The sequence below is a fragment of the Cydia amplana genome, chromosome 21 (genome assembly GCF_948474715.1).
Source record: "Cydia amplana chromosome 21, ilCydAmpl1.1, whole genome shotgun sequence".
Classification (NCBI taxonomy): Eukaryota; Metazoa; Arthropoda; class Insecta; order Lepidoptera; family Tortricidae; genus Cydia; species Cydia amplana.
In genome coordinates, this window is record NC_086089.1 from 11021575 (window position 1) to 11036983 (window position 15409).

At 36.6% G+C, this 15409-nt stretch overlaps 1 protein-coding gene across 1 annotated transcript in view; it reads right to left on the minus strand.

Annotated features, from left to right (window-relative positions):
* LOC134657963 (oxysterol-binding protein-related protein 6-like) overlaps positions 1 to 15409 on the minus strand; it is a 52072-nt gene that overhangs the window by 15254 nt on the left and 21409 nt on the right. The window contains exons 10-14 of the mRNA XM_063513568.1: positions 12235 to 12270; positions 7541 to 7713; positions 6270 to 6384; positions 3108 to 3196; positions 2165 to 2302 (exon numbers count right to left, since the gene is read on the minus strand). Of these exons, the coding sequence (XP_063369638.1) occupies positions 2165 to 2302; positions 3108 to 3196; positions 6270 to 6384; positions 7541 to 7713; positions 12235 to 12270 (551 nt within the window). The remainder of the gene's footprint in view (positions 1 to 2164; positions 2303 to 3107; positions 3197 to 6269; positions 6385 to 7540; positions 7714 to 12234; positions 12271 to 15409) is intronic.

Consider the following 15409-nt stretch of genomic DNA (forward strand, 5'->3'; position numbering starts at 1 on the left):
CCACTTGTTAATGTAAATTAGTGTACTCTTCTGGATGAATATGACATACCAGTGTAATTTTTTTGATTGGTATATATTGTAAAATAGGATTACATATTGAAAATAAAACAACTGATATTTGGGTGTTTATTTAATTTAAAGGTAAATAAGATAAGGGTCACTTTAGCTTACACTATAATTCAGGTCATTATTTGAAAAAATATAATGAAGTTACCAATGTTACCGGGTCACTTCAACCAAGCATAATACTCTGTAGTATTCTATTGCATCTTTGTAAATAGTCACAGCTGATTGCTGAAAATATTAGACATGTGGGCCTATGGACGGTTTCCAGGACACAATTTATGGTCTTGTTGGATAGATTTAGGCATACGTTTTAATTTTATTTATGCCTTTTAACCCTAAAACAAAAAAACTGAACATAATCTTAAAAGTTCGAAAGAGTTCTTCCATGTACTTATTCCTCAATTTTTAGTAATGTTTACCATCAACGAGCATGATTGTACATTGTAGGCCCCTTAGCTTTGCTTATTCTCATTTAATGTATTGGTATTTAATGGTGACAGCAGAAATATCTCTTGAAACAGAAACGATTCAGAATGAAAACCAAATGAAAACAAATAAGGTGACGGCTGTCGTTCACGAATTTCACGATCCACATTCCACAGATAAAACACAGATGACACGCATTTTGGAATTATTCGAACACAGTGTTGCTAACCCGCGATTTTTCAAATTTGCCGCCTTTTACTACTGACAAGATTTGGTTGACGGACTTTATGTCATATTCATCCAGAACAGTACACTAATTTACATTAACAAGTGGCATATTATAGATAGGGAACAAAGAGAATATAAGCACTACGATAGGGAGTTGTTTTTGATATCTTCAAATTTGTTCATCATTTTGATTAACATTGTTTTAGCATCGCTTTTAAATTGTCCGTCCATGTTTCAATTCTTTTCAATAAACCGCGAGTGACAATTTGAATTGACGTACGCAGGGCGCGCTCAGCGGAAAAAAAATATTTTGGTTCGATGTACATTGCTGCTTTTCTTAGCGCAATACTGCTCTTTGAGTGTTGCCCTACTTTAGTTTGCTTTACATTGCTACTGACAAGATTTGGTTGACGGACTATATATATATCGTCGTCTGAGTACCAACAACACAAGCTTTCTTGAGCTTACCGTGGGTCTTAGTCAATTTGTGTAATAATGTCCTATAATATTTATTTTCTCCAATATGCTCGGAAATGTTCACCTTATTGTAGCAAAAATAGTACGGGAAGTTCTTCGTTATTGTCAAACTCTATTAAAAAAAAATCAAACTATCGCTGTCCTGTTCTAGCGGACGGGAATGAAAAAAACACTACAGTAATAACATATTACTGTAGTGTTTTTTACTTTTTAAAAATAAAAAACTCAAACAGCCAATTATTATAGCCGCGAGCCGCGTCTACACGACCCGATCAGCTATCATTTCAAGCTATAGGATAGAGTGAGATAGTAAGATAAACCACCTTACTTGTCTCGTTCTTACAAGACCGTTATGCTCGTGTATGATCGTGCGAATACTGCTTAATAAAATCAAAGATTATTTTTATATTTTTTTAAGGATCTCATCCGTGTTCATAAAGCTTATATAGTTTGTCAAAGGACTTTCTCATTTCAAACATAGACAGAGAGAATCATACTATCTTTGTCTTACACTAGTACTAGCACCCAAAAGTAAAGGATGGGTATAGTTCTTACTGACTGACAAGTTGGTTTGACCAACTATATTGCACAATATATTGAATGAACGAATATTGAATGGTACTGACTGGCAGAATAAGTTTGTACCCTTAACTTTTAAAAATTAATTAAAGAGGGAAATTGTTTTTGACATTTTTGATGTGAAGGTTCGATGAGTATGCTTGATGCTTAAATAATTATTATTTTACCTTATTTCCTCGCATGTTTGGAGAAAAGCACTATATATGCCTCAGCAGGAATAGCAATTCGTGGATTCGTCTTCTTTGTCGGACTCCGCTTCGCGTCGTCCGACAAAATCGAAACTCATCCACGAATTGCCCTTTCCCGGCCTCTGCAATAATGTACTATTACTTATTTATTTATTAACTTAGCAGACGTTTATGAACAACCCCGTTAATTATTAACTCACCTCATCAGTAGTGATAATCTCGGCTGGCTTGAGTTCCTCGTCATGTTCCTCAGCATCAAAGAACTCGGAAGCCGACACGCAGGAAGAACTGTAGCTCTGAGACTGAGGGAACGGCCGCGTCGCCTGCTGCAAAGTGGACTTTAATTACATTACTTGTTGTTCACATTCAGAAAACTACACACACAGCAATACAATTAATTGACCATTGATAAAAGGGTTATGTGGCATAATTTCTAAAATCAAATATCCAAAGCACGAAATTCCTAAAGACAGAACATCGAAAATAAAAATCTAATGTACGCAATTCCTAAAGATGCATGTCCTAATACACTTTTAATCGAACGATCTCATTTTAGAAAATCAATATTCCTTTCTAAAAAATGTCTAATGACAATACTTTGAAAGTCATTATGTCTAGTGCTCAAAATAGCTACGTTCAAAAAGCCTAATGGCAATACTTTGAAAGTTTACACTTTGAGTAAGTAAGTAGGTAGGTTAGGTTCGTTAGGTAGCTTCAGATGCCCGAAGGGCAAACCATCTAGTTAAGTTGTGAAGGAAATGTTTTTGAAAGAGTACGGTGAATCAGACGGTACGTGACGTGGCTCATGGTTTCGTACGTTAGACTCTTTAAACTAAGGTGCTAAACGTAGGAGAAATGTCGTTAGAATTTTCGCAATTTATACATTTTAAACTTAGGTCAACTGGACGTAGGGAAAAAGGTCGTTAGTATTTTCGTGCACTAGCAGTATTGTACTTTAGACATTTAAAACAGAGGGTCATTAACCGTAGGCCATGCATCTTTAGGAATTTCGTACATTAGACATTTTGATTTTCGATGTTCTGTCTTTAGTAATTGCGTACTTAGGATATTAGATTTTAGAAATTATGCTGTGTAACCCATAAAAGACATATAAAGGAACGATGATTACATAGGTGTACTTACTTGATCCGAGTTATTGACGGACGATATCTCGGCGAGGTCGGACGCGTCGTGGATCCGAGACAGCCGGGAGCGCAATTCTGTGTTTAACACTTCACACGTCATTATTTTATAGGTACTTTGTGTTAACATGTCTATTACGAGTCATTTGTTGTACAGGAAATGGCCGTTTGCAAACGGGAACAAACTCACATCACACTAAATCCCTATTAAAATTATTACTTCATGTTTAAACACTAAGGTTGATGTTTTTTGTGGGTTTAGGATATAGTAAGCATAGAGTAGTGCTCACTATTACTAGACCATATAAGGTAGCATCCTATAGAAGTGGTCTACGCGTGTCTCCGTGAGGGACAAAACATATAAATTCGACCAATCATAGCGTCGAATTTATTTGTAATGGTGGGCAACAAATAAATTCGACCAATCACCATTCTAATTTACGGTGGGGAATAAAAAAAAATGTGAGACTGTGACAAGGACAAACAGTAATAGCGCTTTCGCTGCTACTCCTACTGAAAGATACATAAGTCTATCCCGTTCTGTCAGTTATCCCCACCACTCATGCCCAATCCAGTTTAATACTAGATTAATGTACTAGACGGGCTCTAATAAATAAGGTAAGGTAAGGTCTAACGTTATTTAGATTGCGGGTAATTGAAACGTGGCATAAGTATATAAAAGCCATTCTCAGAGTGTGCTCCGCGGAGTCCTAGGGCTCCGTCAAATATTTCGCTTTCCAAACGGCGCACTCAAAAAAGTTTGAGAGCCGCTGGTATAAAAGATATAGTGGGTCAAACCAAATTATCAGCAAATAAGAACGAAAAAACTATACTCATCCTTTTTTTGGGTGCTAGTACTAGTGTAAGACAAAGCTATTGTCTATGTTTGAAATGAGATAGTCCTTTGACAAACTATAGCTGGTCAAACAAATCTTGTCAGTAAAAAAAGGCGCGAAATTCAAATTTTCTATGGGACGATATCCCTTCGCGCCTACATTTTTCAAATTTGCCGCCTTTTTCTACTGACAAGATCTGCTTGACCAGCTATATTTTGGAAAGCGGCATTTATCCTTGATCGTTTTTGTATTCGTGTATGTGACTATGTGTGTGGCAATAAACTATTTTTATTCTTTATTTTTATTCTTATTCTATTTAAGGTGCCGGTGCTATAAATAAATAAAGGAACGAATAAAGTCAATAAAGATTTAAAAAAATCAACACAATAATTATCACAGGTTTAGTAAGTGCAATTCGTAATTTTAATATCAACACTAAGATACAATAGATATATTAGTTATAGATATTTTAAGATCTGCTTGACCAGGTATATAGTACGGAGACAGTTTAACCCTTAAATTGGCATTGTGCATCACCATGTACGTTAGTTAATAAAAAATCCTGTCATAAATATATCGAATTTTCTAAGCTTTTATTATCAGAAACTGCTTAATAATGATGTTATGAATAGTACTAAAATATGTGATATGACAAAAAATTGAAATTAACGTCACTATCAAAGAATCTGATCAAAGCGGCGACGCTCGCCAGTACCTCACATAAGTTTGATTAAATTTTAACAACTTTTCTGTATGCAAGTTATGATTATTATGTTTTGTGTTTTATAAGAAAATAGTAAAGTATATGAATAATTGATCATTTTGTGTGCATAAGGCATAATAATAAAGATAATCACTGGTAAATAGGAATGTACACCACAGTTACCGTTGACAAGTTTGTAAAGATGTACTTACATTCAACCACGGTAACCACCGTGTACGTTACCAACTACACGGTAAATAAACATAGGTAACCACAGTGTACATTACCAACTTATCTGTACTTAACTTTTGTTTTGAAACTAACGATTTTGCGTGTCCTTGTTCATTTAAAATATTTTAAGCAGTATGCTTTCCTTTCTTTGTCTGTAGTACTTAACACTGTGTAGATCACATAAGATTTTGGCTTTAATTCCCGTAAAAAATGTATGTTCTGATGATGAATCTGACTGATTCCGATGAGGAGCCTACACGCATTTACACAATTCTATTCTGATGATAGCGGGTCTCTATTGTTTCCCAAAAAAAATTAAGTCATAATGTATTGTTTGTCCGCATTTTCGTTAGTCATAATTTGTTTGGTTCAGACACGCGTTACTTTTCAGGATTGCTATACAACAAACCTAACATAACCTATCTATAGGATAACCTTACGAAAGTCCTGAAAAATTACCGATTTAAGTTTTATGACTAAGTAATGAAAATATGACAAACAATACACTATGACTTAAAACTTTATGTGAAACAAAGGGACCCCCGATAAATAATATAATCAAGCACGGATTAATTCTGAAAGCACGTTGATTGTCTTTCGACCATATTAGAGGAACTTCTACATTCTCCATCTACAGTTATTTATGATGCCTTGCCCACATTAAACTCTGTACAATCCGTAGCCATGCCATCTACCAACACTTGAACACTCATCGCCATTAACTACTAGGGTAACAAGAGCTTCATATAAACACGTGAAATGTACCAGCCTGAAAAAAAAACAATTAGATACAGCTTTAGGTTACCTACTTTTAGAACTTCCGGTTTGAGCTATTCAAAGGACATTGAAAAGCGGCGAAGATTGGTAACCGATGAAATGAAAGTTGAGAAACTGTGCCATAACAAAAAAAAAATACAAAAGGTTGCGAAATAGAGTCCTACAGACAGTTTAACAACTTGGGGCATTTTCCTGAGAGTGGACCGAAAAATGTATGCTGCAGATACTGCAAGGAGGGAAAGATGAAATTTTATTGCATCAAATGCAATATGCTCCATTGTTTCATCGTCGGAGAAACAAAAAAACTATATTGCTTTTGACAGATCCACACTAAATTATATTTTTTCATAATAATTTACGTTAATTTTTATATAATATTTTACTGGCTTCTTGGCAGCGGTAACCAGCGTGTACATACAAGAATGTTACTTTCCTTGTTATAAAGTTGGCAATGTGCATAGTGATGTACATAGATTTTCTGAAAAACTAATAATACTGGATTTTTTTAAACATTTTTCTGTAGACCCCCAGACGGTATTAAATAAAGGTATGATACTATATTACTTGTTTTTACAAATTTTTACTCTTGCCAATTTAAGGGTTAAACAGCGCTCACCAGAATTCTGCTGCAGCGCGGAGCTGAGGTTGGTCCGGAGCGCCGCCACCACGCCGCCCGCCGCCGGCGCCTCCGCCGCCTCCATGGCGGCGCGGAGCCGCCCCCGTTCCACCACCTAGAAATAAAAAAAAACCGGCCAAGTGCGAGTCGGACTCGCGCACGGAGGGTTCCGCACCATCAACAAAAAATAGAGCAAAACAAGCAAAAAAACGGTCACCCATCCAAGTACTGACCGCGCCCGACGTTGCTTAACTTCGGTCAAAAATCACGTTTGTTGTATGGGAGCCCCACTTAAATCTTTATTTTATTCTGTTTTTAGTATTTGTTGTTATAGCGGCAACAGAAATACATCATCTGTGAAAATTTCAACTGTCTATCTATCACGGTTCGTGAGATACAGCCTGGTGACAGACGGACGGACGGACGGACGGACAGCGGAGTCTTAGTAATAGGGTCCCGTTTTTACCCTTTGGGTACGGAACCCTAAAAAGGCAATACGGCTGACGTGGAGTTCTATAACTAAATCGTCTCTTCTTCCTCGCGTTGTCCCGGCATTTTGCCACGGCTCATGGGAGCCTGGGGTCCGCTTGGCAACTAATCCCGTGGGCACTAGTTTTTACGAAAGCGACTGCCATCTGACCTTCCAACCCAGAGGGTAAACTAGGCCCGTATTGGGATTGTCCGGTTTCCTTACGATGTTTTCCTTCACCGAACAGCGACTGGTAAATATCAAATGATATTTCGTACATAAGTTCCGAAAAACTCATTGGTACGAGCCGTGCCGGGATTCGAACCCGCGACCTCCGGGTTGCAAGTCGCACGCTCTTACCGCTAGGCCACCAGCGCTTCCTATAACTAAATCGTCTATCAGTGGATTTGCAAACCTCTTTACCCCATTTACTTTTGAAATCACTACATAGTATAAAACAAGGCTTCCTGCTGTCTGTCTGTCCCTATGTATGTTTAGTTAGATCAATGGTTTAAATGGAAATGTTCTGTTTAATTGTCTGAAATTTTTATTTTTATTTTTTTTTATAACATGAATGCTTCCTGCATTCTTCAGACTATCACTACATAGTATAAAACAAAGTCGCTGTCGCTTCCCGCTGTCTGTCTATTCTATCCCTATGGATGCTTAGATCTTTAAAACTACGCAACGGATATTGATGCATTTTTTTAAATAGATAGAGTGGTTCAAGAGGAAGGTTTATGTATAATTTGTTAACCCGTGCGAAGCCGGGGCGGTTCGCTAGTGTATGTATAAATCTTACCAGAGTGGAAACGACAGTCTTCAAATTCGTCACCAAATCCTTAGCCAGTATAGTGAAGTCTTCTCTCAGCTGGTGGTCGGGTGTTAAACTAGTCAGTGACGTTGGGCCTCCGCCGGTGCCCACGCCTAGGGCTTCCGCGCCGGGCAGGGACTGCGGCCGAGCCGCTGCGCATGCTAGAAGAGGATTTGATACCTCGTATAGTACGAAATTACTTATTATCTACTAGAATTAAAAAGCTGCATTTGATAATATTTTTTTTACGTTTTACATTAGGTACACTTCTGATTTTTCCATAATAAACGAAATAAATTAACCTTTTGGACGCCAATGACCGATATATCCGCACCGTACGTTCAACGCCAAAGACCGATTAATCGGTCACAGACCACAGAGCACACTGACACTTCGGTGACGTGGCGTCAGCGTGACAGCTTTTGTGTTTGACACGGCGTCGAAAAGGTTAACAACATATATATGGTATCTGAATATCTGAACTAGTATGCTATCTGAAAAACAGTGAAGAAGTATAGAACCTAAACTAGTGACGCAAAATAAACAAAAGAAGAACATGCAAGTTCCAATGAAATGATCATAATGGTTGTTGGGTAATTTTATTTATTGGTAAGTTTATTTTTATTTCTATTTTCTATAGTTCGTTTTTTTAGCATTAGAAAAAAGGTAAACAATCTTGATGTGTCTTTTAATTGAAAAACACGTTTTAAAAATAAGTCACGGCAAATATGTAACAATTATGAATCTAATACGATCATTTATATTCTTCTGCTTTCGTAAGTAATAGTTACTGATTTTTAAAAACCGTTTTTCAATTAAAAGACATGTCAAGATCGCTTACCTTCTTTCTAATGCTAATAAAAACGAACTATAGTACGATTCTGACGACATCATAGCGTTTTAAACCATATTTATATTAGGTATGTCTTCGATTTAAAATTTAGAACCACTATCCCGTAAAAACATGCTTTCCCAAAATGTATAACCTCCTAAATACTCGTACCATCGCCCACACTGTTAACTGACAGTTTGTAAACCTTATTAAGTATTTATCCTCTAGCCGCCCCTACGTCAAACCTTGCCAAGCATAATGAAATTTTATTTTACCACACAAAGTTCAAATTAGAATGGAACAGGAGACCTTTTTATAGGTCTCTGGGCGGCTAGAGGTTAAAAGGCATAAGGTCCACCAATGGACAGTTAAGAATGTTGCTTTTTGTACTTCCAGAAAGGCTTCTTCCGAACATTTCGGGAAAGCATAAAAAATGCATTTCTATAAAATGAAATACAACTTTTCAGAATAGTGGTTACTTGTAACGCAATCTAAAATCTATCTTCAGTGAGGCTATATCCACGCTAAACTAGTGCCGCTACGCAGTTACATATAACCAGTCATAACCCTTAAACCATCGATTTAAGGTCTATTATTGGTAGATCACTACAAGCTCTTTACACAATTTACCTGACCAAACATAAACCTTACTACAACGAGTTAAGGTATGTGAATGGTTAGTTAATTGTCTACACTACTCAATGTACCTTGCACGCAATGCCGGGAGGTCACGGTGTTGGCTGCAATGGAACACCGGTGACCTAGATGTTACCAATTTTAATCACACCACATTCAGGACTTGGTTAATTATTCTTGGTTAATTTGGACATGAAGAATATTTTTATAGGATTTAAACAGATTTTAGAAAGATTTGTAGGTATAGTGCAGTTAGATTTTAGCAATACCTAATAATCACATTAATGATTTTAGCAAGTTTCATTCAGTAATAGTTCATTATCAGGAATATGAAAATATTTCTACATATATTGCTGTAAATATTTTTTATGTAGACGCCTATGGTTGTTTCTGCCCCGATTAACTTTTAAAACCTACTTACTCTAAGCTTCGTCAGCTTACAGAACATTTTAGGAAAGCAAATTTGATTTCATCACAATTGAGAAAAAAATCCTAAACTAAAGGCATTACGGCGACAATCACAGAAATTATTACCATTACTGAAATATTGAACAACTCACATATATTCTGTTCTTCACATTCTCTTAAAAACTCGAAAATATACCGACACAATATTTTGGCTATTGGTATTATGTAGCCAGCACCACCAGTACCACCACTGTCACTTGACATGTTTAAGTCACTATACTTTATAGATAATCAATTTAAAATATTTAAACACTTCACGTTATTAAAATTGTTCACTACCGCTAATCATAGAGGCAAAACAAAGAATAATCACGAGGCCTGACTAAAATTATATCATCTAAGATAGCAATTTAGACTTTAAAACGTTCAAATAGAGCGTAAATTATAATAACAGATTCAAGCAAGATTATAATAGTGTTGCACTGTGTAATTAAATGTGTATTCTTAGAGAAAACCAATATACTAAAACAGTTTTTGCAGTAAAAATATGTACATCTAACGAGCATGTAAGATTTTACTAAAAAAAATATAGTACTGATTCATTTCTGTTTAAATAGTTCAGTCGCAAATGTAGGTATAGTATCATATCACTATCATATAATGTATAGGAAAATAACTAAAATAGCAATACAGGTTGGAGCGTTAGCTGATCTCTACTTTGAAATCCGTCTCAAAAATTTAACGCTGCATATGACTAACATATTTATTGCATTGTGATAAGATTGAAAATAGCTTGCAATACCTGCACGACAGAGTAGATCAATAGATACGTTATCAGTAGATAATGGGCCAGCGAGATTATACGATCAAGGTCGCAATGACTTCATCTCGAAACGTATCTACATTATGGAAAGTACGTCGTAGAATAAAAAAGACTAGGGAGGAAATTATTATTACTTGGATCCTGTCGTGACCCACAGTGCCATGCTTTATGCTGCCCTAGCTTCTAACACTAATTTCAATCCACTGTCTGATCTTTAAGGAGTCTAAGTAGTTCATCCCGTCATCGCCGGGTCTATGATCAGGGCTATAACCGCGATAATCTAAGCTCGCAAATTGCGGGGATTTTTCTCTGTCACTCTAATTTTACGCCTTCATTGGAGTAAAAGAGTCAGATTTTTGGTCGACAGACACTTGGCAAGCATGACCAGCTCAGTCGCATTTGGCCTCTAGCAGAATTACTATTAACAAATACGGGCAAGTTTCCGCAAATCGACGAATAGATAGCAATTTTTCGGGAAACATAAAATAATTATAAATGAAAAATTGATAGATGTAAAATTTAAAGTTTAAGTTTATTTTTATTAACCTTTTGGACGCCAATGACCGATATATCCGCACCGTAGGTTAAACGCCAAATACCGATTAATCGGTCACAGACCACAGAGCAACATAGACCTACGTGCATATGCATACAGTTCAATTTCAGTTGTGACATCTGATCTTCGGTGACGTGGCGTCAGCGTGACAGCTTTTGTGTTTGACACGGCGTCGAAGAGGTTAATTTTGTGTGTTAGAAGAAAGATGTATAGTCACACACCAGAATTTTAAATGAACACAATTAAAAGTTACTAGTCATAAAAAGTTTTCTAATAAAATAAATAATTGCGATAAATAACTCAAGTGTCGAAATTCGAAGCAAAAACGAAACATGTCTCGGGTTGTTTGTACATTGGAACCCTTTTGCTGAAGCCGGGACCGAATTGGAACCGATGTAGCGACCGTGTACCGTGTATAAGTAATAAGTATCTTGTATGAAATAGCCACAACATAAGATATCTTATGATCATGGAACTTTCCATAAGTTTCGTAAATTATACATTATACGTCAAAGACATGTTTTATTACAAAGGAGTAAGGTGCAAAAGTGTAAACATATTTTGCCTATCTTGGACGTCGCTTGTACAGTAAAGTAATTCTATTTCTCTGGTACTTCGTATCTTGTCAAAGTAACAATGAATATGTAAGAGGGTGAATCAACTTTTTCTTGTCAGTCGTTGCCATGGTTACGTTCTCCTGGGTCACTCTTTAAACCTGTTTTTTTTAGGCATTTAAATTCACCAAACACGCTTTTATGTGATACTTATAAACCCTTTCCATTGAGGGTCGTCTACCAAGCGTGTAAGAAGGTGGTGTACAATGTCTTCTAACAAACTATGCTAATATTGTCTCTTGGCTGACCGGACAGAATAACAACAAGAAATAGTTGATCCACCCAAGAAACTAGGGATCTCATGTTATTGTCACTGTGACAAGGAACGAAGTTCAGTCACCAGCAGAAGTTGCTAGGCAGGCGAGGTATTCAAAATTACTTTGACACGCTCTTATTCTCTTAACAATAAAGTCGCGTCAAGATCATTTTGAACACCTGGCCCGCTTAGCAACTTCTGCTGCTGACTGTAGCAAAGAAATATCTTAACCGTACATTATAGAAACGGATATATGTAATATGTTGTAGGTAAGATCTTCGTCTTTTTGTAAATTTTTAGTGGTTTTATTAAGCTTTGGTATAGCAAGTTAAAAGCAGAAAATAAGTTTGGATTATTTATCACTTTTGTTTGTGAATACGTGGAAAAGAGATAAAGATATAGAAAATAGACATTATGACAAAACAAAACATTTAATCAGTGAGTCTGGCATTCCACACAAAATACTATTTATAATACCTACTGGCGTAAAATGTACAATGGTGGAGAAGTGTAAAAGGATCGAAAGAGGGGTGAAATAAAAAATAAAAAGGTCTTACGAACTAAAGTAGAGGCCAGAAATGTTGAAAGAAACGCTGTAAGTTAACAGAAAAGTACATTAGAGTGTGTGGAAATGAGCATAAGATGGGTCAGAGAAAAGTTTGGACGATGCTAAACATGACATACAGGCATCTTTTCAATGCCTCGATATACTATGTTTTATTATTCCTAGCATATAGAATTCTTAGCGAAAATGCTCACATTATTTGGCCTAGCAAAGTTACAGTAGCCAAGCCATTCATGACATTAGCTTGACATGCCCAGAGTTTAGTTGGTTTAGGTAGGTACATTCAGAATAATCACTTTCGCAAAAGCGCTATTGCATATATTCGACTTAAATGAAAAACAGTCTGTCTACTGTCCTGGTTTATAATGCCTCTCGTAATGTTCACTTTTCAAAAATGTCCAGTTTCCCTATTTAACACCTCACCGACGCATTTTTTATTAGTGGAGTGATTTGACATTTTCGGAAAGCGTGAGATTTGGAAAAATGCTTTTACGCAAGGAAAGCATCATATTCGGAACGTACGTTACGAAATTGAGCTTACCGATGCTAACCTTATTTGTCTTCAATACAGTTTAAAGATGACTGTTAACCTTTTGGACGCCAATGACCGGTATATCCGTACCGTAGGTTCAACGCCAAAGACCGATTAATCGGTTACAGACCACAGAGCAACACAGACCTACGTGCATATGCATAAAGTTCAATTTCAGTTTTGACACTTCGGTGAAGTGGCGTCAGCGTGACAGCTTTTGTGTTTGACACGGCGTCGAAAAGGTTAATCGTTCGTACATTTTGGGAAAGCAATCATTTCTGAACTACCCATTCGTGCACCAAGCCGGAAAACTTGAGGGGCGATCTCAGTTTCAACCATGCGAATTGAGAACTTACCGATCTCGTAGAATCCTTGACAAGACATAATTTCAAAATCAAATTTACTAAAGACCGAACTTCAAATTTTATTTGGACAGTAAATAACTTACACGATTTCGTTACAATTTAAAAACAAACAATAACAAAAACAAAACTTATTAGTACAAATCTTGAGTCATCTCGTGTTCAGATAATTTTGGGCAGGTACTTCGGGGCAGGATTCGGGATTGGGATTGTATTTTTGTGTTCTATAAACAAACACAAAATGTCTGGGTGTTAAAATATGCACTATTAGATTAGATACAGTCACTAGTGTTGTGAATAACGCTCATTTCGAGACTTAAAGACTCGAACCCTTAAGACTTTCGAGGCTTAACGCCTCAAAGGCGGCAAAGATGACTTCTTACATCCATACGCGTAAAATAAATAAATACAATTCTCAAATATAGTCGAGTCTTCAAGACTTACGAGTCTCGAGGGCTCGAGTCTTTAAGCCTAAAAATAAGCGTTATTCACGACACTGACAGTCACGCCATTTAGGGCTCTAGCTAACTTGGACATTCCATAGCGTAAGTATGGAACAACCAATTTAGCTAGGACCCTAAATGGCGTAACAATCCCGTGTGGTGACTGTACTTTCACTAAATCCGGATGTGGTGAGAGATCACACAAATATCAAACCCAATGGGACACTTTTTTCTCATATTAGGATGGAAAGAGCTCTTGATTCTAGGTAGACACTATACAAAAAAGTGTAAGTATACAACTTTAAATAAAACGACCCATTTGGGCAATGGGTTTGAAATAAAAATGTTTCAAAATCCATAAATTTGGTTGTAGTGCATATTTTAATACCCAAAAAGCGATACGAAGCATCTATCACTTTCACATCTAAGATTAAGTTAAGGTAAGGGACACTACGATCTACCTTTCAGGGGTTTTTCAGTATATAGTTGGTCAAACCAAATTTGTCAGTAAATAATAACAAAAAATACCTATAAGTAATCATCCTTTTCTTTTGGGTGCTAGTACTAGCGTAAGACAAAGATAGTGTGATTATCTCTGCCTATGTTTGAAATGAGACAGTCCTTTGACAAACTATATTAGATAAAAGCGACAAATGACAGTCTGCATTTATTGTTAGATTTCAAAACACGACATTGTTTTGTTTAAAAAAATCCTTTTTGACGTGTACAATTGTCCGCAACATTCAATGTACCAAAAGTGGATTTTTTAAAAATAATTGTCAAAGCTGTCACTTTTATACTTGGATTTAATCTAAGGAAAAGGATCCAATCCACAAAAATCTGTCAATAGGGAATATTACTACTTACTGCCGCCAGAGTGCAGCGCTAGCACATATTGTAAACCATAGAGTAACATATACATACTATGCCGTAAACAGTTTTTTGACAAGTTGTCACTTGTTACGAATAAATAAAGACATTGATGCGTCAAGGAGGTTTGTTCACTGTACCAATGTACCAATAGAATACCATTAGAATAGAATTACCAATAGAATTAGAACATTCTGTCAATAAGAAAATTTAAATAACAAATTTTAGAGGATGGTTCCTTTTCGCTAAGTTTCAGCCACTTGAAGTGTTGTTCAAATGTGGCATATCCACAGAATAAATAATAGTACTAAGTACAGAAGATTCACTCTCGAACAAAACGCGTCTATTACGACAGATATGACCGCTAGGTGGCGCAAGCGCGAGCAGGCGCCCGTTCCGTAGCGGTGCGCGCAACTACACTATGGTTAGACACCAAAACGAGAGTAGCGATTATTTCCCGAAAATCGAATTTTACTGGAAGCAATATTTCCATTCGCAAAATTTACCATTTTATTCTTTCTCACTAGCTTCCTTTCCCGGAAGCATTTTTAACCAATTCGCATATTTTCCTATTATAATTATATTTCAATAGCTTATTTTCCTGATACGTTTTCAAACCATTCGAATACTTTGGATAACTTTTTTTATTATCTGTAATGTAAATCAATATTGTTCAATAAAATATGTTGGTTCTGGCGCTCGCCGGCCGCTGCCGCGGCACGCTCGCTTCGCTCGCTCGTCTTCGCGCACTGTTTTGGTCGCAGTTCACCTAACACACTCCTCCTCGATTCGCTCGTCGTCGTACCTAACTAGGCTCTGTCAAATGACACTCGTTAGTGATTGTGAACAAATGAAATATAGCGGGAAATTATGCGAATGGTTAGAAATCTTGTTAGGGAAATAATCAATTGAAAAATAAATATATAGGAAAATGCGAATTGGTTAGAGATGCTATCGGGA